Genomic DNA, 26,955 nt, shown 5'->3' on the forward strand with positions numbered 1-26,955 from the left:
CATCTATCAATAATACACCATCTTAATAAAAAATAAAACTGCTATTTAGATGTCATTAAATTTATTAAACTGCAGAACGTTAAGCAGTGTGTGTTTTGGAAAACAGTGTATACGTTTGTATGAAGGGCAAGATGCATTTGCAGGAATTAATAGAAAAAAATGACGGCAACAACAAAAGACACATTTATTTTGAAACATGAACAAAACCAAGTGCAAGCACCTGGCTTTCTTGAAGTCCATAGAGCTAGGTGTAATCTCACCCTCTGGTGCTTAGATTTTAAGAAAAGTGTTTGCAATTTGATCGTTTGACGAAATCAAAACCATTTCACAAAATACAAACAAACTACCTTGTACACAAACATTTATGCCCCACCCAAGCAATCCACCACTGAGATTTCTTCTCATCCCCAATACTAGCTGACATGCAACCATGTACATATCCTTAGATGGAATATGCAATATGGGCATCGCATGTGGGGTCCCCGCCCCTGTGACTTAGCTGCCATTGCTTAGGAAATGGAAACGTACTTAAAAAGCTAAGCTTCCACTGATGTTGTTCAAGAGAAAAAGGTGTCTTCCCTTCCAAACAAGTGATCAGACAGATTTCAGCCTTTTAAAAGGGCGCATTGTGAGCTCCATTGGGACTGAAGAGGTGTCATTTTGAACAATGTTTCAAGACAGCCTTCTTAAGGGCAAAGTCATACTTCTTTTAAAAATAAAAAAATGGTGCAAGCCCAAGTAGCCAGTTTAATTCAGAAGCACTCAGTAGGTGTATTCAGTACAGGCAGCCCCCAGTTTACACACGTTCAATATGTGCATGACAGTGAATACATGTATTGTGCCGAACCCAGAAATGCCATAAAAATGTCACTAAAAGGGTAGAATGAGGGGTTGGGTGTTTGCAGGCTTTTTCAATAGGATACAAGTATATGCAATTTCACTGATGCCTTGGAATGTAATCCCTGTGTAAAGGGGGGGGGGCTGCCTGTACTTCAATCCAACCACTCAAGACATCAATTAAAGGCAAACTTAGGTAATATCTATTAATCTCATAAAACGTGAAGATGGACACATCTTCAAAGGGCAAATCCCCATCCCTACTTCCCCACTGCCAGAATCCATCCCTTTTAAACTCAAGCCAAGTTAATATCTCAAAAAACTATCAATGTATTTCAAGATACTGATAGCATACATTATTTGAAAAACTTCACAAGATACCTAAAGCCAAAAAGAGCAGCACTGAAATTATAATTAAAAAGAAGTAGCTTCTGAAATTTATTTTTTATGTCCAGGAAGACTTGTCAGGTTCACACATTCATAGGAAGCTGTATCTACAAGTTCAAATTTGTAAAGGATCTCATATTTGGAGCACTTTGAAAAACCTTTAAAGCTGTGCTGGTTGGTTGGGAGGGGGGGATAATCAGCTGAAGAACCCAATTCACAGAGCTACGGTAAGTAAAAAGGACACTAACAATTCCTCTTTGCGTGGCTAGGTACAATAGAGAATCAGTTCATTTTAAACTATAGGCATCTGCCCTCAAAACTGTCGGGAGAAATCAAATGAGGAAAACTAGTGGAAAATTTAACTTTCTGAATACCTATTCATCCCCAGTCCACATATTTTAATGTGCAAATGCAGATGAGGAACTTTGCAGGAAATCTGCCCAACAGGTGGATGATGGTGGATGGGCAGAGAGGATATGGAAGATAATGTGATTTCCTAAGGAGAGCCCAAGTTCAAAAAGTGACCAAAAGGTAACAGATTCCAACTGTCAATGAATCAGGACTGCGATTGAGTGGTGCCTCGCTTAACAAACGCCCCGTAAGACAAAATTTTCGCTTAAAGGATTTTTCTAGCGGAGGTTGCCTCGCTAGACAAATTCGTTTTACGAAAAATTCGTCTAGCGAATCACGGTTTCCCATAGGAATGCATTGAAATTCAATTAATGCGTTCCTATGGGCAATTTTTTTAAAAAAAAAATTCAATGCATTCCTATGGGATTCGCTAGACAAATTTTTCGTTATAAGAATAGACCCGTGGAACGAATTAAATTCGTCTAGTGAGGCACCACTGTATATCTGAAAGGTCTCCATGTGCACGAAGCATGAGATTCAGTGAAATTTCTAGAAGGGTCTGCTATCCTTATGAAGACAGCATTTTCTGAATTCTCATTCAGTTTTATTTAATACTGTACTGTTATAGAAAATTAATGTTTAAGTACTTGGCTATGATTTGGTAATATTTCTCTAAGGTTTTTTTGTGTTTTTCTTTTATGCTGGTTAAATGCCTATCTTAGAAACACTATATGCCGAGCAGTATGTGAAGGCCATATGGGGTTGGCACTAGCACAAAATCTATCTCTAGCAAATCTACAAATGGGAAGGAAAAAACCCATAAAAGGGGTATTTTTTATATTTCCTGGTCCTCGTTTATAACACATTTTATTCTTATGAGCACACCTGGTATGCAATCAGCTACATTTAATTACTTCCAAAAACAAAAGGAAGTGAGTTTCTAGGTGCATGTATTTCGCAAATATCTGGTATTTCTAGTATCTTGTTTACAAAATTGGGAGATGGGGAATGTCACATGTAATGTGCCTAATAGTGATCCATTTGAAAGGGATTCAAGTTTCTATTTCCTAACTAGTCCCTGAGGAGAAGATAGCATGAGAGATAACCATCTGTATTTCAAAATGAGGCATTTAATCACTTCCTGCTAGTTCACATCAAATCTTACCCTTTTAAAAAGAAAAGAAAAAGACTGTACAGCAGTTCAAAGTCTTAAGTATTCTTCCTCAATAAAGCTGGCCATTCAGATCAACTGGCAGTGAAATGACAGGGTGCAGGCAAAGGTGTGTGAGAGAGATCCTCTTTTCAATCAAGCCCCTTTAGGAAAATATTCCATAGAAAAGGGGCTACTACTGAAAAGGCTGATTACCTTGTTGCCACTGTCTGAACAGCCGCAATTCAGAACACAAACATAAAGGCCTCTGATACTCATAAATGGGGTCCTGAGTCGTAAAAGGCTTTATCAGCACAACTTGGAAACAAATTGACAGCCAGGTTTTCTTGATGGCATTAATTGATAAAATAAATGAGGACTGCACTGATTCTTTCTGATTAGAGGTTAGGGCACATCATCTTATCTGCTCAAAACACAAGGCGCACATTCAAAACAAATGGTAAAAAAAATACTAGAAGGGCACTTAAAAGACTTCCACAAAGCTGTGCCTAAGCACAACTAAAAACCTCTTCCTGTGCATTAAATACCTCTCGCCCTGTGTGGAGGGATATCCCACCAATTTCAAGCAATGCAAGGGAGAGCGGCACTCCAAGCAAAACAGAAACACATTTGAAGAAAGAAGTGGATAGGAAACAACAACAACAAAAGTTACTAGAAACCAGCAAATGAGTCCAACACTAACAAAGCAGTGATTAGCACAGTCTGTTTGAGAAGGATTCATGTGACTATCCAGGGTGGGCAGACTGTTCTTTCCAAGAGAAGTACGGGAACCAGAAAATATTCCCTCCTCCCATCATGATGAGAACATTGAAAATCAGAACAGCAAAAAAATGCTACATCCTAAAGAAGGGTAATAAATCCTACACACACAAATACCATGGTTCTAGATTCAGGTAGGTAGCCTTCAGGTAGGTAGACCAATGGTCTCTAAGGTGCTACTCGACAATTTTTTTATTTTTATTTTTAAAATATATTTTGACACAAATACCATGATAAGCACTAGAGACTAGAGCAGGCATCCCCAAACTTCGGCCCTCCAGATGTTTTGGACTACAATTCCCATCTTCCCCAACCACTGGTCCTGTTAGCTAGGGATCATGGGAATTGTAGGCCAAAACATCTGGAGGGCCACAGTTTGGGGGTGCCTGGGCTAGAGCATACCCTGCAATACAACAGTGAAGTGAAGGTGTCTGTCCTGTTAACACACTGACAAGGTGTGAAACGCATGACCATCCCCCCTGAATTTTTATTTGTAGGTGGAGGTAGCAAAGAGCTTGTGGGGAACTATGCTGGATCTGGCGTAGCTTTGCAAATGTGCTAGCAGTTTTATTTCTGCGCAAATACTGTACTGAATGCACTGGGTTTTTAAAATTCAGAATCAGGCTGGAGTGCATGTGCCATGACTGGCTACAGGGGTAGGTAAACTTTTTCAGCAGGGGGCCGGTCCACTGTCCCTCAGACCTTGTGGGGGGGCCCAACTATTTTTTTTGGGGGGGGATGAACGAATTCCTATGCCCCACAAATAACCCAGCGATGCATTGTAAATAAAAGCACACATTCTACTCATGTCAAAACACCAGGCAGGCCCCACAAATAACCCAAATAAAAGGACATATTCTACTCATGTAAAAACATGCTGATTCCTGGACCGTCCGCGGGCCGGATTGAGAAGGCAATTGGGCCGGACCCGGGCCTTAGTTTGCCTACCCATGGGCTACTACCAATCCCTGGATAAGTGGAAGTTAAGTTGCCTTTCAAAGGTGTATTGGTACCCTACGAGTTAGACAGGGGAGAAGAGGGAAGAGTGCTTCTTGCTAAAATGTTGGATTCTGATATGAAACCTAAAGCCTTCCTGAAACTGCTGGGGCTTTTAGCCTTGCTTGTCTGGTTCCATGGAGGCAAGATCCAACCAATGAATAATGGTCTCTTACAGGGATATATTTTAACTCTCTGCAAATTTGCAAATCAGATGTTAATCACCACCACCCCAATTTTACTTAACACTGAGATAGTTTTATGCCGTTTAAACCTATCAAACTACATGTTTAAATACATATAATTAGAGAAAATGCACATTTAAATGCATACTGTGAAGCATTTTTCTAAAATAAAAAACATATGATGAAGAAAAGCAGGATTATGGGTAAAAACATGTAATGACAATGCCTGGAAACAGACAGAGCAAACATCGTTTCAACCAAATTTATTTTTAAAAATCCAGATATCAGAGAACTGTTATTTTCTACTTCTTGGTGCTAAATGACATTACAAATATTGGGTCCAATGATTTACCGAATGATGGTAGAACACTGTATGATCTATGTAAATGAATTTTATAAAACACATACATGTATGATACACACACAAACAGATACATTTGAAGAAATAGTAACTCTTCACCCAAAAAAACAACAGTGGATTAAGTAGCAAAAATAACGCACCGACTAAAAACATATTTTGTAACGCTAAGCTTCACAGAACCAACATATCCATATTTCAGTGTCTCTTCTTTGAATTTCTGCTTCATGGCGATAGTGCAGCTAAAGGCAGGCACTGTTAAGAATGTAACAGCAGCCTGCTGGATCAGACCAATGGTATGTATCTAACAGTAGGTGGCCGGATGCCTTTATGAAGCCTACAAGTAGAGTAAAAGCGACATCACTCCAATTGTTTTGCTCCTTGGCAACTGGTATTCAAAGTTACGCTGCCTCCAAAAAGGGAGGTTCTGTTTAGTTATAATGGTTAGCAGCCACCGAAAGCACTAAGAAATTTGTCTCAATTCCCCTTAAAACCTATCAAATCCAGTGGTAGTCACAGAATCTTGTAGCAGCAAATTCCAGGACACTTTCCTTTTCTCATCCTGACTCCACTGCTCATCAATTTAACTGGGTGAATCTGACTTCTAATATTATGCCAGAGAACGAGAAATCAGATATATTCACTTCCTCCATGCATTCTTTAAAGGCCTCTATCATGACCCCTCCTTAGATATAATTTCTAAAGTGAAAAGCTTCAAGTGCTTTAGAAACTTGTGATAATTTTGGTTCTACAACACCCCCTTTGATTTGGATGTCCTTCTGGCAGACATTTATTTGGTTGCTGGGATAAGAGAAAGGCGTTTTTCAACACAGCATCCGAATTATGGAATACTGTACTCACTTCAGAGGTCTGACTTGCCTCATCTTTGCTCACTTTTAAGCAGTTGATGAAAACCTTATAGTTCTTGTTTCTTTCCTTCTCTCTCTCTCTCTCTCTCTCTCTCTCTCTCGGTTTGACATTACTAAATATAAATTTTAAGGTAATATTGCACACAATATTCCAAATGTAGCTACAGCATCAATTTGTTTTAATGTTTGACGCTTTATTATGTTTTTATACGTGTTACAAGTCAACCCAGCCATATGGGTGGGATATAAATAATAAAATTATTATTATTATTATTATTATTATTAACAGCAGCACTACAATACAGGTAGTATTAACTTCCATCCCTAACATGGAAATTGCCTAGTTCACTAAGTACGTATTTTCACTGAGCTATCTACCATGAACTCATGATCTATTTTTCCATGCAGTTAATTATTTAATTTAATTTACACAAATGGATTAATTCCTTACAATGACTCTTCGTGGCATTCTAACATAATGGGAAAACTCTTTACAGTAGGACTGGGCGTCCTGCCCAGCGACTCAAACCATTAAAAAAAGGGGGGAAAATCCACCCACTGCTAGATGGAAGCTACTTCATCACATCATTCAGAATAAAATGGCCTCTCCCCCACAGCTGAGGAAAACAGATGAAAACCAAAGCAGATACTGTATACCACTTTGCCCAAGGGTTTGAGAGAACAAAGTGGTGCTGAGCTCCAGGCAAAGAATCATACTACATGTTGTACTTTTATGTGCAGCAGGCATACAGCTCTCTGTCTCTAGTTTTTCTTACATTAAGTACAGCTGCGGGAGCCAAATGTGATTAGGGTTGCAGTTTACCCCTTCCTTCCCCACCACGACCCCCTGCAAACTGGTGCCTAATGGAACATTTTTTCCCTAAGCTTGATATCCATGCTGAGGAAGAAGGATTTTCAGGTGTGTATGTGTGCCATGTCTAGAGAGGTGAGGGTTCCGTGCACTGTGATCTCAGCAATTCTCTCCCTTCCCCCATGGCTGTAATTAATTTAAAACAACAGCAACACAAGAGACCTATCTGGATGCTGCACATTAAGCATAATGTGTAGTTTCACCCTAAGTAACCCATGCTTGCTTTCAAATTATTCCAAGTATGTACACAGGCTATTGTGGAAAGTAAGATGCACAGTTACAAAGATTCCCCCCTCTAATTCATGCCTCAGCCCTGTGTTAAGCACTAGCCTGGTAGTTACAGGCAACCAGGAATTACATGTAGGTGACTGAGTGGATTGACAGCAGAGGAATGGTGCACCCTGTTCCTCTTCTGTGCCCAGCACAGAACAATCTCCTATATGTCCAGTATAAAAATGCAAAGGAATATTACCAGAAGAATGAAGCTTTCTTTCTTTCCCTCTTCTGCCAGCCTCCAGCAGGCTATGGCTATTTATTTACTACAGGCCAGCAAATGTCATGGGTTTATCTACAAGGCTTCCATAGGTTTGCAATTGTTAATTTTTAGTGAAGACAGTGCTACTTCGCAACTGCTACTTCAGTTTACAGTGGAACCTCGGGTTGTGGACATAATCCGTGATGGAGGCATGTCCGCAACCCGCAGCGTTCGTATCCCGCGGCGTGATTTGGCACTTCTGCGCATGCGCAAGCGGCAAAACCTGGAAGTAACCCTTTCCGGTACTTCTGGGTTTCCCGCGGTACGCAACCTGAAAACGCATAACCTGAATCGTCTGTAACCCGAGGTACCACTGTATATGAAAAAAATTAAAAAGCCCTGAATATAAGGAAACTAGATCAAAACAAGCATAATATACTTCTTGGGAATGCACAAAAAACTGACTTGTATTTTAATTATTGACCAAAATACGCTGTCACTATTGCTTATATGTACGAAGAATCATATCTTGTTTATCATACATGAAGAGTAATATAATTTAGGAAAATAATTTGCTTCAATTCAGTCTCAGTTTTAAGCTCTAGGTTTCAAACCCCACCCCACCCAAATGAGAAAAGTATTTCCTCTTTCTGATATTGTACCTTCTCTGTGCAGGATAGTTCATTGACTCAAGGTTCCATTGTTTTGCTTTGTTTGGTAAGAGCAGCTGATTAAAACTCACAACTGGGTTATTGGGCAAAATATGCTGCAGCTTTGAAATGATACAGCAGGGACCAGTTTCAACGTTAATTTAAAATGCTAGAATTAATTAGGTAGCGTAAATGAAGAATTTAATAACCACACTTTACAACTAGAAGTTATGCTTTTATTAAACATCTCTGCCAAACAAAGCTAAACATCTGTGGTCTGTCCTGCCTTCTTTTTCTTATGGTTTCATTCTTTTAAAACTCTGAAATTGAGACATTTCCTCCAAACTCTGTCACAATTAAAGTTTGTCCTAAGTTATAGCAAATATAAATCACTAGCATTTTATGCCTGCTCTAGGAAGCTACTAAACACAATTGAAGTTTAAAATTTTGGTTTTGAGGTCCAAATTAAAGGCTGTCTCAGGAGCTGTCATTCCTAGTCAACTTGGTTTGATATACTACCAAATTAGCATTTTTTCTGTAAAAGAATATGCTTGTTTAAAAGCATATTCAAAAGCAATGTGCAACATTATGAATCAGCTTCTAAAGTCTACCTATCTAAAAGCCAGCATGAAGACTCTGAACATTATTATTAAGTTAACTGAAAGCTGGAAAAATATTTTAAATTCTGTTGTGCTAGCACCCCCCATCTTAGGTACTTCAGCAGGTAGATATTTGGGATTTATTCAGCCCTACAATAGCCATTTAAATACTTGTCTAAAATATCAGAGCTGCATACACTCTGAATTTCTCATCAGATTGTTTTGGATGTTAAGTGTTAGCCTATTAAAATCTACTTCCTTTGCAACAGTGGAAGTACTGAAGTTTTCATTATGCCAGTCACTCTAAACTATAAACAGGTTATAAATATGAACAGTTTCATATAGTACAGGTGTGAAAGCTGCAATATAAATTAATTCCTCAAAGGGAATGCACATGGCCATTCCAACATAAAAGTTACTGCAAGTTGTTTTGACATAAGAAACAAGTTACACAAATGCTTCCAGCACCTATCAATACATACCTTCAACACCTATCAATATATTACCCAAACATGTCAAACTGTGTGCAAGTCAGTCACAATTTATGAAGATGCTCATCAGCATCTTGGAAACCAAGTTTTGGGGTGTAGGAATCTGGGTCAATGCCTGCCCTGGAATGTCCCAATCTTCAGATACTGCAGACAGTAATCCCAAGGCACAGGGGATCTCTATGGATATAGGCCAGCAGGTGCTTGCCTCAGGAATTTCAGACTCAAAGCCAGACTGAAATCTAAGGCAATGCGGAAGAAACATTGTAAGACCAGGGATTCTCTCAAAAAGAGAACCAAAATGTATAGCTCCACGACCTCAGTTACAGCCCAAGACCTATCATTCCCTCTAAATTGCTGGCAGAGAAGAGAGAACGCTCACATGGAGACTAGCAGGCAATGCCTGAGTGCAAGGCTCTACCAGATTCATTGTCTGGTGGCTCTTCGCAAAAGAGAATGGATCTGGGGCTCATGAGGCTGCTTTGCCATTTAGATTCTCGGATGAACTCAGGCCCCCGCCAAAACAATGCCTGCTGGCTCTTCCAGAATCTTGAGCTCTCCATGCTATATGGAATTGGCTCCCAAGAATGTTGCTCAATGCCCCCTGACCAATACCATGCAACTCCAGCTCCAGTTGAACCTTGCTTGGCTCTCAGTACAGCTGGGACAGGACATGGGCCAACAAGGACCAAAAAACAAAATTCTTATGAAGGCTCACGCAACTTAATAAAAAGCAACTTGAGTCTACCCTGAATCTCTACAGATTAATTCTGTCCACTGCTGCATTGCCTGAAATGTAGTGCAGCTGGTGACAGGGTCACAGCTCAGTGGGACAGCAATTGAGATGCACGCAAAAGATCCCAAGCTCAATCTCCGACTTTGCCTGGTAGACAATACTAAGCTAGATGAACCGATGGTCTGATTTGGGATACAGCAGCTTCTTGTGTTCCTTCCACCCTTCACAAGGGTGACAATTCATATATAGTTCATATATGTAGAAGTAAACATCCTTTCAGAAAGGATGCTGATGTTGCAACCAATGTGATTTCTCAAGCCATCTCTCTGTCCACAGAACTGCACAGGGACTAACAAATGCAGTTCTTTCACTAAGATGCTGATGAGAAGGCCAGGTGCCATACCGCTTGTGCCGCACATTATACTTTCTTGAATTCAGCACATTATATGGCAGGGCCTATTTGCTAAAATATATACTAAGCATTTAACATCTGAATCTCAACAGAAATACAAATGAGCACTGTTCACCTATTAGGCCCATAAATTCATCTTCCATATAACATACAACTTCCCCTTATCCCACAGGAAATGTTGTAGCCAAGCAGAAGTGTACACAACCCAGTTAAAATTTCTATCTACTGTACATTCTCCAATCCTCCATATGATCTTCTTCGGTCTCTATTTTCCAGCTCTTCCAGCTCTGAATCAGCTTCAATTCAATTACCTGCATCCCATCTCTTTTGGTTTATTTCAGCCCTGCTTCAATTTTCTCATCTACTTGCCTTCCGCCTTTTCCACATCCTCAGCTTACTTCTAGTTAGCATGTCTACAGATAGATGATATTCATCCTCACTGCTTTTCCCACTAACTGTATATAGATATTTTTGGTCACTCTTTGAGATACCAGTTAGTCTTGACTGTTTTTCTTTTCTTTTCTTACACTCAAGCAGCCCCTAAATCTCTTTCAATGTCCTATATTCAATTTCCTATTTATAGCTGGGATGGAGATTCCCATGGATAACCCCAATAAATTTTTGGCTCCAGCTTCAGTTTTTCATGGTACTGACACTCTGGAGAGTCCCAGGACTTTTGGAATTGGGTTTTGAAATGATGTACAGGTCTATGAAATGTGGCGGAGAGAGGTTTAAGCCCCAATGTGCACATCTAAATTCCACACACAGCTCTTTAGTCTCTAACTGTTCTTCACTCTCTAGTCACCTCTCTCCTAGATAACCAAACTTCCCCTTCCATAGTCCTCTTCAGCCACCTCTACTCTCTTCAACCAAGTCAAAATGTGTCACTTCAACCTTTACATTGGTTCCTGATCATGTTCTACGCTTCTAGTTCTTACTTTTAAATGTTCTCCATTACTGCACTCTCAACTAGCTCTTCTCATCTGCATTTTTTTGCCTTCTCCGTGATCATCTGAGCCACCATTGTTCCTCTCCGCAGTCTCATCATTATTCCCCATGTCTACAGGTCTTCTGTGTTCCCCCTGAAGCTTCATCACTGTTCCCTATGTCTGCAAGTCTTCCCTGTTCTTCAAGCCATATCCATTACTGCTTCAGCTGATTTTGTAAGACCCATTCTTTCACCAAACCCTTTCCTGAACCTCCCTAACTTACCAGCTCCTCCCAAGACACCATTAATCCTTAACCACATGCTCCTGTATCTGTCAATCTAATATAGTTCCTAAACCCTCTGGGTTACAAGGCTTGCTTCTTCACAATGTGTCATATATTATTATTGTTACAATGAAATAAATGGATCAGTAAAGAAACTAAAGCAGGAAGTTTGTAAACTCCTCTGCACATTTTAGCAGCAGTCTTCTCTTCTCAATAACGAATGAAGCAAACAAGATGAGCTGCTTTACCTAGCTAATTTGGCAACCCTAGCTTATTAACCCCAACGAACTATGTCCAGAATATACCGAATTTAGTCAACCTTTCTGGTACTGGGAAAAGGTTGATTACCATACTACAGCTAAGCTGTACCAAACTGTCTATAGAAAACAATCCAAAATGATGAACTAAACTGAACCAACACAAGAACCGTCTTTTAATTTATAAAGTGGAGGGGGGGGGGGTAGAGGAACAGTATGATAACTTAAAAGAGAATACACATTTTTATTACTGTAAAAGAAACTAAAATGGTCCTAATTTTGAAAGGGAGCTGAAATTATAAGTTAGTTGTGTGACCTACTTGCAAACAGGTTCACCTCCCATGGTTCCAGCCCTTTCTGTGGTGATTTAGAAACTCAGTCCCCATGAGAACCCCTGCTCTACTTCCACCACCTAGGCCTAATGGTACTCCGTTCACAGTAAGCAACTATATGTATGATGCTTCATCAGGCAGCCTGTAGGAGAATTGGTGAAGCACTGGATTGGTTCCACCGCTATATCCACATATTGCTGACATCCCCACTGTCTTACCCCTCACCCCCTTGGTAAGTAGCAGTGTAGCCTGGAGGTGAGGTGTGCAGCCCCTCCTCGTGTGTTACATCAAAGCTATGGTTAATGCCTGGTCATATGGATGATACTACTTTCATCTAGGTCTAAGGCATCTCAGCTTCCTCATCTTGTAATTTCACACACAGGTGCTTGTGCGATTTGCTCTTCTTCAGAATATCTAGCATACTTCATGCCACTGGTGTTGGAAGACTGAGAGAAGTATCGTAATGAAGCATGGACACAAGATTTCTATACTGCTGGGCAATGTAAAGTGTTTATATAAAAAAGATGTAGTAAACTTTGGCAACTCGTAAAGACCTTGTCAGAGGTCAAAGAAAAAGAAGCCCACGGCATGCAAGTCCCCATCTCAAGAAATAAGAAAACAATGAAGCACTTTACCTGTAATTTTGTCTCTCACAAGCTTGCAGGACTCTATTTCACCAATGCTCCCAAAAAGGCTCCTGAACTCTTCCTGGGTCATATTCTGGGGTAAATAGTTGACTATGAGGTTTGTTTTGCTGTCATCTGTAGCAGCCCCCGTCTGCATAGGGGAAGGGCAGTTCCTACTGTTACTGGCAGGTCCATTGGTTGTATTGGATGTTGGGCCATTTGACACCTGAGGCTCCATGGTGCTAATTATCTAGAACAGAAAGGAAAAGGGAGGGAAATACCATCTTAAAAGCCTGAGATACAGTTGCTATTTTTAAAAGATACTTACAAATGAATACGTAGGTAGCATTCATGGCCAATTTAAGACAGTTAACAAAAAAACCCAGCTTGATTCTTCTGCTATTGTTGTAAAGTAGGTCATGCTAGTCTTTGGCAGAGAGCACATACCAAGATGCAGAGGCAAATAAAACCTCCCCGTCTATTTTTCCTCCTCCTTTTTTTGTTAATGAAAAGCTAATTTCTCTTTTCCTGGTGTAACCTTTTTCACAAATGTATATTTACACCACACCAATTTAATTGATTTAAGGTATAATGACTATGATTAAAATCATAGTTACGTTTAAGTGGAAGAGTCCCATATAGAGGTAGAAACTGAAAAGGTAAAAATACATTAGCTATTTAATTACTGTAACACCCAGCGCTGTGACAGGTTTATCTAGGGCATTCAAGCTACAGAAAGATGTGACTGTGATCAGCTTGAAGCAATAACCTCTCAAGTTTCTACCAAACACACTTACTTGTATCACTGAAAAGCTTGGATTCTTCAGTTACATTTATCACCAAAGGCTTGTTTTGATTTATTCTTACACTAAAGGCCTGAAACTGCTAATACTTATATATTTGAGCTAATGTTGCACAAGTAAACAGCCCCACTTGGGCTGAAACTGGAAGAACCTCTTCATATATATATTTTGTTTAAAAAGGGAGTACAAGATAGGGAATGTAAACTCTTATTAAGCCAACTTCTCTTCTTTTAAGGATATACAAGCTTTAAAATCATACAGAATTATTCAAGATGATTCATTAAGACATAAGAAATTACCTGCTAACCAAAGATTACCAAAGGCCTATCTAGCTCAGAATTCTGCTTCCCAGTGAACCAGAAGCCTTTGGGAACCATGCAAGCAAGACATGTGTGCACTAGCCCTCTGAATAAAATAGCCTGGCATGAAAAAGTACTTCTTGTTGTCTGTCCTGAATCTTCTATCATACACTTATGCTGATTGTGATCTAGGGATGTTTGTTTTTCTTAACTTGAAAGAGGTGGGGATTGGAAAAAGGGAAATGCTATCGTTATTTCCTTTTACCAACTTGGATTTTCTGTGCAAAACCAGTGCCCTGTCTTCCACAGCAGATGTGATACAAAGTTGGGCATAGGAACTGAGAGGAGGGCAGAAAAGTTGTGCCCTCTTTCAGAGTCTTAAAATGATTCAAATGGAGAGCTACCACCTCTAGACCCAGCAACCCCACCTGGTCCTAAAGATGCTTTAACTTTATTTCTGAGAAGAATCTCTCACCGTTCCATCACACTATTATTCAGTATGCCATAGTGAGTTATGAAACCAAACTGATGCATTTAACAGTTCTATTCTTATCCTAGAAGAGGAAAAAACAAAAACATGGTTCTGAGCATAACCTACAATTTTCAAATGCTACAGATTTCAAAGTTGCCTCCTTACATGGGCCAATAGCAATGAAAGTTCAGAAATAAATTTTACGTATGAATAAATGAAAGGAAATTAGTTAGGCTTTAATTATACAAGATATTGTGCCAAAGGAACATAAAATAGTTGGGGGCAAACTATTGATGACACGAACTACTCTGCAATGACCATTTAACAAATTGTATTTGTTCATAGACAGGTGTGTGAATGCAAGGTGCATGCTGCCTTATGTGAAATTCTCACAAGTATTCACCAGGAACCCACAGCTCTGCCATCTGATGCATGCACAGACACATCCTTTGCCTCATCAGAATCTTCTTGACGCATAGGAGTAGGAGAAAAATCACAATACTTATTGGGTTCCCAAGGAACATAGCTGCCAAGTTTTCCCTTTTCTCGCGAGGAAGCCTATTCAGCATAAGGGAAAATCCCTTAAAAAAAGGGATAACTTGGCAGCTATGCCAAGGAATCCTTAGTCATCAAGGGATTGTTACTCTTTGAACTGGACAGTGACTTTACAGGAAGGTTCAATGCATCTTTTGAAATAACAGAATTACCATCAGGAAGATGACACTTCCTCTTGCAAAAATGGCTAGGAGAGCAATTTTCTTACAAGCCTCAGAAAAACTATCTTGGGGGAGGGACTTGCAGACTTGGTAGAAAAAGTACAGACACGGGGTAGGGAAGTTAGGCAAGGCATGGGTCCCAATCTGCCCCTCCAAAATATACACACCTGCCTAATATGTGATATCAGGTGTGGGGCAGAGGCATGATTGGGTCAGCTGTGTGACCGAGTTCTCTGTGGGGAACTTTATCATGCAGCCAGTATATGCATAAAGCAGGGTTGTAGTCACCACCTATCAGCTGGTGGGCAATGTCTTCAAGTCTGCCGGAAAAAATATGCAACCTAGTTCCCTGTAGGAAACTCTAGCACAGCTGATCCTTGCAGAAAGTAGCTCTGCCAGCCTTGGAAAATGCCAAGCACAGGGCTGGCACAAACCCTAACACTGTGGTTCCCAAGTGCCTGGAAACCAGCTGGCTGTTGGATGCTTGGGAAGCACTGGGCAAGGGACTTGGGCAGGTGGGCAAGCTGCCTCACAGGGGCGGAGACCAATGTATAGTTATGGCAAACTCATTCTCAACCTGCCAACTGTTACGCAGTCAAAGCAACACCATCCATGCAAATAACATTGTCTAATGTCAATGGCTCAGCAGGCACGGAATGCTGACTGGCAGGGCGAGAATGGAAAAGGGGAAGGGGCTGAAACTGGGTGAGGGCACAGCTGGCTGTGATCTTAGGCAGAAGCACTCCACATTGCAGTATTTTGTTTCATGCACCACTTGTAATCAAAAGCTTTTCTCAAGAGCTTTCTTGTTTCAGGAAGACCACATACATGATATTCGAAGTTGTGGAAGTAAGGGGGGACTTAGCCTACTGCTTAATACTGTACTCTGCTTCAAATTCTAAGAGTGCTAGCAAAATCAAAATACGATTATTCTTAGTGTTTAACTCGATGTTGGTTTTTGAACTTCTGGAATGTAATGTTTGCTTTAGTATTTTTAGATATAAACACAGGAAGCACATATACCTCAAAGTGCAGTTCTGAGAAACAATTTGTAAAGACCACTTTGCAGACCCAAGAACAGTGGAGCTGGCGGTGTAGGAGCAGGTGGCAAATAATGATGGACACAAACTTCATGGGCCAAACTTTGGGCCAAAACTTCATGGAGTACACTCCTGGTTATGCAGGGGAGTCTGTTCCTGGACTTGCACAAGTCCATTCCGCCCCCAGCCACCTTTTGGCACTGGAAACAACAGACGAGTCAGCAGTCACATGTGTGCTGATCATGTGCAAGTGTGGAGGTGCCTATACAGTGCAATAGGTATGGCAAAGGCACTGGACATACATCCTTATGATCTAGCAGTGCATGTTATAATAGCTACAACAGGCAGAAAAATCATTAAGTGTTGCACCAAGACCCTCAGTAATTTTCAAGCGATCTCTTGGTGGTGGTGGTGGTGTGTGTGTGTGTGTGTTGGGAGCCACTGATGTAGAAGATCAAAGTAATGGCTCCATCGTACTGCCAGTACACAACCGAAATACATAACCAACCTGAATAATTTCCACGTAAATCAGAACAAGATCTAAAATAAAGACAGAGAAAGCCAACAGCAATAACCTCCCTTAACAGAAAACCCCCAAACAAAACCCCAGCCCAAGAGTCTGTTCAGCAGCTTCAGCTTTTGTAGCTGGAATCAGTCAGGGCCCCACGCTCCCAAGTCAGGCAAGAAAAGGCCTGAAAGGCAGGGAACAGGTCTTCCAGGACTCACAGCCATTCAGGAAATTTCTGCCTTGGCTCTTCCTCATACAACTGTATGTTCATGTAACATGGAAGATTCCGAAAAAGGCTTTGGCTATATGAGCTGCTGCTAAAGCAACATTTCCCCCCTGCTCCCATCCCCATTTCAAACCTTAAATCTCCACTTGTATTCTGGAGTCCCAATTCAACTGAACATCCCCCCCCCCCCATCTACACAGCGCTCACACAGCTGCATCAAGCAGATTTCATATCTAAATACTGATGGATGCTGTGGACCAGCAAAACAATTCAAGAAGCAAAAATCCACATTCCTTTAAATAAGAGAGACAAGTCAACAGTCAGCCTGTATATACTTCATGTAGAGTTGCCACTTTTTGACCCATGTTTAAAGAGCTATCTGTGTAGAACATAAAGCTGTTCCTCTCCTATCCCCTGTCCATCAACAAAAAGTTTGGACTAAAAGGTGAGAAGAGGAAATTGAGCTTATGCAAGTGCTGCACCTAAGCATTAACCTCTAAATCTCTGCCCTTTCCTGGAACACCCTTCCTTTTTCTTCAAACAATGCTCAGCAACAAAATGATGGGTCAGATGCAGCATGCTGTTCCACAGAGCATTAAGCTCTCCCCAGACCATAATACCGTAATTCAAAGCCTAACACCCAAACACACATAGAGCTCCTGATAAGTGGGCTTTCCTATTCCCATACACACTTAATGTTGCACACTTGGTAGAGCCCATCCCTCTCTATTTAAGTTAGCAAGAAAACCTTCAGGATGCACAAGCATCATGACATGTGCATATTGGAGTTTCCAAACCTAGATGAAGCTGCTGAATTGGGGCACTGCCATGCATTTTGCAGTAGATGGAATCTTTCACAGACAACACACCATTGCAAATATGCCTGAAATCTCACAGGATATAACCACAGCATGTATAGAATCCATGTTTCAGAAACCTGACTTATGGCTAACGGATTTTTTTAGCTAGTCTACACATAGAAAACAAAATACAAAACACAGTTAATACTCCTTTCTTGATTATCTGAATCCCTATATTAACCCAGTCCAAGTTACAGCTAATAAGACAGAAAATCCATGTCCAGTTAATCAAGTATTTTGAAAGCACACTAAGTACTGTAATTAAGTTAATATGATAAACTCAATCTAGGGGTATTAGTTCCACCCATCATGACTTTAGTAGTGTAAATTGCCGACCTGTGGTCCCCTGCATGCTCCTTTTACAAACAAACAAACAAACTCCCTTCTTGTTTGTAGAACACCTGTTATCACAGAGGTCTCACTCTGACTATACTGTACTTCTAAAAAGTTGAAAAGAACTTTGCCAATAATATTGCACTGGGAGACTGTATTCTTGAATTTGTTTCCCTGGAGGAGGAGGAGGAGGAGGAGGAGGAGGAGGAGGAGGAGGAGGAGGAGGAGTTTGGATTTGATATCCCGCTTTATCACTACCCGACGGAGTCTCAAAGCGGCTAACATTCTCCTTTCCCTCCCCCCCCCAACAAACACTCTGTGAGGTGGGTGGGGCTGAGGGACTTCAGAGAAGTGTGACTAGCCCAAGGTCACCCAGTAGCTGCATGTGGAGGAGCGGAGACGCGAACCCGGTTCCCCAGATTACGAGTCTACCGCTCTTAACCACTACACCACACTGGAAGTCTTCAGGTTCCAGTAAATTATGTGGTGAGATACTCTTTTAACTTTGTGTGCCACAAACTTTGACGGCTTCTTGATCCTTACTTTGTGGCTGATAGGGATGTGGGAGAAAATTGATTCAGTTTGCATTTAAAAGCAAACTTATCTAATTCACACTTTTTGAAATAATATGCAAACCATAACACAGCCATCCTCCACAATTCACATCTCCAATGTTTGCAATATTGTTCTCCAGCTGTGTAATATGTAAAATATGCCTATAGTGGGGTATGGTGTGCATATAAATGCATTTATTAGTGAAAAATACAAATACTTCGCAAAAAATATGCATGTTAAAAAGAATCCATGCAAAAAATTTGTATATTAGGAAAAATTTCCATTTAAAAAAACACACACAACCTGATTTGAAAATGTGAAGAATCGAACTTAATATTGCAAAAAAAATAAGAAGCCAAAATTAACAGTCACCCATCCTCAGTCGCTGGTATAGCATTACAGTAGCGCCTCGGCTTTCATTACCCTGGGGTAACGTAAACTAAGGAAATCAGCCCTGAGCGCTCACTGGAAGGAAATATCCTGAAGCTAAGGCTCCAATACGTTGGCCACCTCATGAGAAGACTCCCTGGAAAAGACCCTGACGCTGGGGAAAATGGAGGGCACAAGGAGAAGGGGACAACAGAGGACGAGATGGTTGGACAGTGTTCTCAAAGCTACCAACATGAGTCTAACCAAACTGCGGGAGGCAGTGGAAGACAGGAGTGCCTGGTGTGCTCTGGTCCACGGAGTCACGAAGAGTCGGACACGACTAAACAACAATGTAAACTTCGGGTTGCGAAAGCGGCAAACCCGGAAGTGTTTCGCCACACACGCAAAAGCGGTCCCTCCAGTTGTGGAAACCTCGGGATCTGACTGGAGCTCCGGAAAGGATCCCGTCCGCAACCAGAGGTACCACTGTACTACTCCAGGAAACGAAGAATTAAAATGTGAGACCCCAAATCTTTCATCTTGTGCGGACATGATAAACCCGTATTTCCACTAGCCAAAATGTTAGAATAATACTGGAAGAAAGCAAAAGGATATACTGATGATCCTTGTGATCAAATCATATCAGACAGTTAATGTCTTCTCTCTTACCTCCAGCCAATCTCTCATGTCACACTTTGACCAAAACAGAATTGCCCCTCAAGTATAAGATAAATCCTAGTATAAATCAAGTATAAGGTAAATCCTAATCCAAGGTTTTCACGAGTGTTGATTTGAAAGGGTGAGTTACAACACAATTTCCTACATGGAAACTCAGAAGGAAGTCTTATTCTTAGAGAAGTGGACATAAGGTTACAGCTTTAAACAAACACTTAATTTCTTCTATTTAAATTTCTTCTATTTAAAACATTGGGATAAATGCTTAAATTTGTTTAGATTGGGCAATCAATGTCTTCTTGTTATGTGTTAGCTATTGCATAGTGCTTTTTAAAAAATTATTGGAAGTAATCCTGATAATGTGCTTCAAGGACAGGGCATAACATCTTAATATATCAATCAATAAACTTATTCTTCTTTAATTAGGCTGGTATCTGAAAAAACACCATGGAAATAATATAAAAGCTTATCTGTGGGACCTTCAAAAGTGCATTTTCTTCTCAATAACACAACTGCCAAGTTTCAATGTCAATTACTATTTTTATTAAAGCTTCTGTACTGCACAACAAGACTTGCTATTATTTACTTAATAAATACATTATGAACTCAAAATAAAAGGGGAAAACTAAGTTTCAGAGTATCTCTGCCTCCAGGCAAATCCAATATCCCTGAAATAAATCTTTAACCCTCTGCATTTTGACACAACAACCTGCAAAAATGTATGAGGGTATCATCAACATTTTTCCAAAGAACCATGGCAAAAAACAGAACTTCTTATTTGCAGAAATAACTTGTCAAGAAAAATAAAAGCTTCTGGTCTAACAGATGCTTATCAATGCTTAAATTTTTGAGTGACAAAACGTTACAACTTTTCTATAAAATCTAAGATTCAGCCTGTAACACAAGTAAGTTAAAAATTGGCACTTTTATGGTTTCATACTACAGGCAAAATACCTGCATAATAACTGAACTATAAATAACAAAAATATATTGAAGTTTATGTTTTAAACCTTTACAGGGTTTTATATTGTATTTTATGGGATAAGTATGCCTGCATATCATTGTAAATTGCTTTCTAAAATCATATATAATAGTGTCAAAGGCCAGGGTAAATAGGCGCATCTTCAGCCATGATACATGTAACAGATGCACCTATGCTAGGCAGAAATTTCACAATTTCAGGGATGCTAGAGAGAATCTTCTCTTGGGTGAGGGCATTTGAACCACTTAAAATCCAAGATGATCTGTAGGGAAAGAGGCAATCTTTCAGCTATTGGAACCTAAGTCATATAGTGGTTTAAAAAATTAGCATGAGCATCTTGAACTGGGCCAGGAAACAGGTAATCAATGCAGCTGTTCTACAACAGGGTTTATAAGCTCTAAATGGAAACCGAGCCAGTAATCTGGCTGCTGCATTTTAGACCAATTGAAGATTCCAGGTCATCTTCAAAGGCAGCCCAAAGTAGGTACTAACAAGTGCCTTGAATTGGAGCAAGAAACAAAGTAGAAGCCAATGTAATTTAAGACCAAAGTAATATGGTCAGAAAAGTGAACAGTAGAAATTATTTTGGCCAAAACATTTTGTACCAGCTGGAGTTCTTGAACACTTTTCAAGGACAACCCCACATGTAGTGTGTTTCCGTAATCTAATATGGATATGATTAATGGCTGTGTAACAATGGATGATCTGCTTTTTTCAGGAATGTGTGCACTTGTACGCTACCCAAAGCAGGGAAAAGGCATTCCTAGATATTGCAGCTGTCTGTACATCCAGAAACCCCTCTAAACTGATCCCTTAGAGAAAGTACCAGAACAGGTTGTAATTCTGATCCCAGACTCACATTTCTACTTTTGCATTTCTACTTCTGTCTCAATTACATTAGTTGGTTTTTGACATACTGCATGAGAGAAATGGACTGGTTTGCACATCATATTAAATCAAGAACAAACTGTAACTTAATGTACATGCTTCTGAAAAGTTATTGCTCTGCTTCTGCTGTGCTGCCAGAAACAAGCCAGAGTCTGCTTTGTCACAACATCCAAATCCAGGCTCTTGGTTTGTTTCCATCAAACCATTGGGTTATCACTTTTGGTTTGTGAGCCTCCCTGGCTTCAGACGCAACAAGCCAAGACAACACGAGTAGGGGTCGGAGCAGAATGAGAGTGTTCCAGCAGCAGACTGCACACTCACAATGAAACGACAGGTTTTTTGTTTTTTTACTATACTGTACTTTAATGTAGTGCATGAATTAGGCCAATGTCATTTCCAAGAGAGAAGTATATGCTTACGGCTACGAGTTTCTTTAAAAAGCATCCTAGCATAATGTTAGGTCCAAAGAAGACTTGACGAGATCTCCTGCTGGTTTTTATTTCTCCATAGTATAACAGAAGTCATTGAAAAGCGAGAATCCAATCAGAGGGGCAGTAGCTCAATGGTACAGCCTGTGTTCTGCATTCAGAAAGTCCCAGAATTTTAAAGGATGGCTGTGCTTCAGTTTGAAAAGTGCAAATTAGGTAGGTCTGCCTTTAAATGAGAATCACAGAACAGTGTCCCAAGAGTCATCTACTCTGGACTGCAGGTTTCACAGCTAAGAACTGAATCACGACATAAGAACTAAATAAAACTTCTGCTCCATCCCTATCTCACACGCTATTACATTTGCTTTAGCCCTTGCTCTGTAACGGAGAGAGCCACCCAGACAGGAGTGGCTCTATCTAATGGACAAAGCCATATTAACAGCCCCCAGCAGTAGCTGCTTACAAGGTGACAGTACGGTTACTGCTGCATGGGCACACTGGTGGGAGCACCAAATTGGCTCCACTGGTGAACCAGCACAGACACAACTTTACCAGAAGGGTGAGACAAATGGAAGCAATGTAGATGCTGTGAAGCTATTGCTGCAGTTATGGTCACAGAGCAAGTCAAGACTGGGACTAGTGAGCCCTGAGGGCCATGTTGGAAACAAAGCAGAGCAGGAAGAGTACAAATAATTTACTTATATACAAGCTTCATTTACTCATTGTTTTCATGATCTAGAATACAAGATACAAGACTACATCTGTAAGGTATGTCCAACTTACTGTACACTATTAGGGGTCTGCAACTATTACCTTCCAAGTGTGAAAAATCCAAGACAGCTCTTGATGTGTAAAACTTGTGAGAATTAGAAAGCAAAAATCATGTGCATTCTGATTATCACCAGTGCTCCATAGCTATATGCAACCTATCCTTACATAAATGTTTCTGAGCATCAATAAACTTATTTTAGTCAAAAATGCTGACAAAATTCACAACAAAAGCTTGAATTTTCACCAAGGTGTCGCTCACAGAAAAAGAATTATCCCAGAAACTATCGTCATCGTTGTTTAGTTGTGTCCAGCTCTTCGTGACCCCATGGACCAGAGCACGCCAGAAACTATGTATGTGACAAAGATATATTGCCAAATTTACTCCAATATTTATTCTAATTAAACAGTGTTAGCTATAAATCCCTACGTAGATTGCACTCTTGAGCGAGTTCTAGCATAACCACAGAGCTCCGGCTTTTTTTAAAGAGTTTGTTCCACGACAAAAATAGCACATATATTTTTAATTAACAGAGCAAAAATGACCACTTTCTGTATAGTCTCTGTTCCTATTAGCAAACAGGTATTCTTGTGTTGTTGAGTTTGCTGCACTCATCATAGGTGAGGAACCCTTTTCTATCCAAGGTCAACATTCCCTGGTGATTAACTTACGGGGGGGGGGGTCACATGCCAATGATGAGTGGAACCATCTCTCTCTCTCTCTCTCTCTCTCACACACACACACACACACAGAGAGAGAGAGAGAGTGTCATGGGCTGGTCGAATCAGGACGATGCAGGTAGATGGTTTGTAGGGACCCTGGGGAGGTGCCCGACTTGGGGGAGCCTGACAGTGAGGATACTGGGAAGGAGCCAAGTGGAGGCTCCCTCAACCTGCTCGCCTTGCCTGTCCCTGCGACAAGAACCCCAAGCCCTTCCTTCCTCTTCAGCCCTGCTTTCATCTCCAACACTTCCTCTGTGCCTCTAATGCCACCCATATTAGAGCTGTCAGTCACTGGGTTGAGCCCTGCCTCTCTAGAGGGGTCATACACACCCATCACCTAGATTTTGAAAGTGGCCCATGGAGGCATAAACAGATAGAGCAGAACCTGTCTACCAAAAAACTATCCCAGAACTTCAGGCTTGGGGGGCAGGGATGGAGTGGACATCACAGAATGCAGGAAGAGTAAAATCTTCTCTTACTATCTGCTCCCTCAGAAATTCCAGTAGCAATTAAGTTTTTAAAACTGCCTGCCAATGGCAGCGTAAATGCCATGAGGGGGCGAAGCCAATGAAGATACAATGCAGGCATTAGCAATTGTGCCCTTGCTCTCTCAATGTGGCTGTCCTGCATGTGTTAGAAGCTGCTCAGAGTGTGCATGGGGTAAACCTTCTCACAGCTCACATACTTTTCTGCTGTTATCTAGTTTGCATTCAAAAATAAACTTGCTTTCTAGCCAAGAAATTCATTTTCTGTTTAAAATTATTGTGAAGTAATGGTATGTACTCTTTTGCTGTTTTTGTTGTGTTTAACTACAGTGTTCCTTATATTTCAAGCAAGTATCTGCAGAGATGAGTCTGAAGAATGACATATACAAACAGCATCACAATGCTGAGAACTTCTATCTTTAAAAATAGGATTTTTCATGGGAGAGAGGGCTGCTGATGGCTATTAGCCACAATGGCTATGCTTTGCTTCCGGTTTGAAGCAGTAATACGTCTGAATACCAGTGGCTGGAAATCACAGGAGGGGAAAGTGGTCCTGTGCTTGAATCCTGCTTGCTGGCATCCCATGGGCCCCTGGTTGGCCACTGTGAGAACAGGATGCTGGACTAGATGGGCCATTGGTCTGATCAAACAAGCTCTTCTTATGTTCAGATCTCTCATTGTTTTTCCTCCTGAAATCTCTCCAACAAACTATGCACAATGGGAAGATGAGCTTTCAATTTCCACTGTCCTAAAAAAATTCGATTTCAGAAATGTATGGATACATAGGCCATCTCTGCAAACTCTTTGCAAATGGCTTAGCCCAACCAGCTAGAAAATGCTGAGGTTGCTAAGGAGACCAGAGACCATCTCAGTTGTTTGGGGTTTTATTAAGTTATTTTGTGTTTTCATTTTGTATTTTTATGCTACTACAGTGGTACCTCTACTTACGAATAACTCTACTTACAAATGTTTCTACTTACAAATGGAGCTCTGTCCGCCATCTTGGATGCGGTTTAGATAGGATTTTTTCTACTTACGAACTTTTAGATAGGGTTGCTTCGACTTACGAATTTTTTCTCCCAATGCATTCCTATGGGATTCAACTTACAATTTTTTTTGACTTACAAATGTGTGTTCGGAACACATTAAATTAGTAAGTAGAGGTACCACTGTATCTTCAGATAGATAGATAGAGCAAGTAAGTTAATTTTATAATGGTTGCAACATAACCTATCCTCATACAGGGTCAGTGTTGCTTTCCTAAGTACCTGGGCGATGATAATTTAACTATCTGTTGTAATCTTCTACTGCTAGGAAATAAAGGACATAAGGGTCAAAGTTCAATGACAAGCAGTTTAATAGCAGAACATGTCATTCATATACGTATTTAGATATCACATTTAATTCCTCCAGTGAGTAGGCCAGGGGGAACACCTCCCTCCCACCTTCACCTAACAACAAAATTCACCGTCACAGAATAAAGTGATGACCACGAGGCTAAGTATGTTTCAGAGGACATAGTCAAGGGATATTTGCTGTCAAAGGCAGGAAGAAAATATACATGTGCCAAGGTGATAAACCTCTACTGCCAGTTGCTCGGGACAAATAAGAGGTTGGCAATCATTCTGTCCTGTTGCAAACATCTTTGTGACACAAGACTGGCCACCATCACAGAAAATACTATTCTAAACAGACATCTAGTCCAATTAAACAAGTCCATTTTTATTGGAGAAAATGGGTTTTCTTTATCCATAGTCAAGTATGCATGGGTGGTGAGCCCAACACCATGGATTGTATCCAAGTAAACTATGCTCAGAGAAGGCCATTACTTTCAATGGGTGTACTCTGAGTAGGACTGGATACAACCTTGAGGTATTACACATCCACAAAGCAATGGGCAATGCTAATGATCTATTTCTGCTCCCCCATTACCCAGTCCTGAAACACACTTTCATTTGATGACTCAGAAAACAGTGTGATTAATGATAATGTATTTGATCCTGTACAGGATCTTGAGTGAGAGAAAAAAAAAGTAGTGCAGAACAACATCAGCAGTGATTTCTTAGGAAGGGAATTGGGGCTAGAGTGAAATTTGCAGAAAGCAGTGCAAGCGTATAATGTCTGGCCATCTAACGTTTGAGTCGCTCCTTTAGCGGGTACTTAATACTAAAAGTTGGAAATAAAAACATACTACTTTCTCTCATCCAATACTTGGAAATAAAAACATAATCCTGTCTCACCAAATACATATATTTTTATCTCCTATATCCAACCTTAGACTGGATGATTGTGGCCTTTAACAGACAGACACCAATAAGGAGTTTGCAAAAGAAAAACAAACCATTCCTTGAGAAAGTATTTACAACCAGTTTATCTGGTAGATCTAGGATGAAGACAGAAAGTATTTTAGCGTTTCCTACTTGTGGAAGGGACATGGCCATCTAAAGTGCTAATTCACTGTAAAATAAATGAAGTCTCATGTATGGACTGATGTGAGCATGGTTGAAAGGGAATGAAGTAGCAACTTTGCTGAAGCAGCATCTGATGAGTGCTCTGGGTGGGAGCTCACTTGGGACTACTTTGCATGCAACCTTCAGTTCCATGATGAAAGGAAGGTAGGACATAAAAATATGTATTATAAAAACAGAACCTTAGAAATGAAACATTTGATAACATTGAAATGTTCATTTTAGAGGTATGATTCTTTGGATATCACTGGTGCACACTTTCTGACATGTAATCTAGGTCTGAAATAGGGGTCAGCAAACTTTTCCAGCAGGGGGCTGGTCCACTGTCCCTCAGACCTTGTGGGGGGGGGGGGGAGAGCAGACTATTTTTTTGGGGGGGGGAGAACAAATTCCTATGCCCCACAAATAACCCAGATGCATTTTAAATAAAAGCACACATTCCACTCATGTAAAAACACCAGGCAGGCCCCAAAAATAACACAGAGATGCATTTTAAATAAAGGGGCACATTCTACTCATGAAAAAACACGCTGATTCCTGGAACGTCTGCGGGCCGGATTTAGAAGGCGACTGGGCCGGATCCAGCCCCCGGGCCTTAGGTTGCCTACCCATGGTCTGAAACATATTCACAACTATTTTTAAAGGGGGTGGGGAGAGCTGAAATGATGGAAAGTTTAGAAGTAAAAAATAAATTTAAGATTTTTGTTTACAATTAAGTAGTTATCTAAAAAAAAATTAAATGTATTTTTATTAACGATTTCTTGGTTTACAAAAGTATGTGGAATA

At 40.5% G+C, this 26,955-nt stretch overlaps 1 protein-coding gene across 2 annotated transcripts in view; it reads right to left on the reverse strand.

Annotated features, from left to right (window-relative positions):
* ELAVL4 (ELAV like RNA binding protein 4) overlaps nucleotides 1–26,955 on the reverse strand; it is a 77,633-nt gene that overhangs the window by 36,650 nt on the left and 14,028 nt on the right. The window contains exon 2 of one of the 2 annotated variants that reach the window (XM_088674071.1): nucleotides 12,581–12,821. In XM_088674071.1, the coding sequence (XP_088530197.1) occupies nucleotides 12,581–12,821 (241 nt within the window). Of the gene's footprint in view, nucleotides 1–12,580; nucleotides 12,825–26,955 lie in introns of those variants that run through there. The other variant, XM_088674072.1, reaches the window with a different exon arrangement.

The sequence above is a fragment of the Zootoca vivipara genome, chromosome 7 (genome assembly GCF_965207765.1).
Source record: "Zootoca vivipara chromosome 7, rZooViv2.hap1.1, whole genome shotgun sequence".
NCBI classification, from domain to species: Eukaryota; Metazoa; Chordata; class Lepidosauria; order Squamata; family Lacertidae; genus Zootoca; species Zootoca vivipara.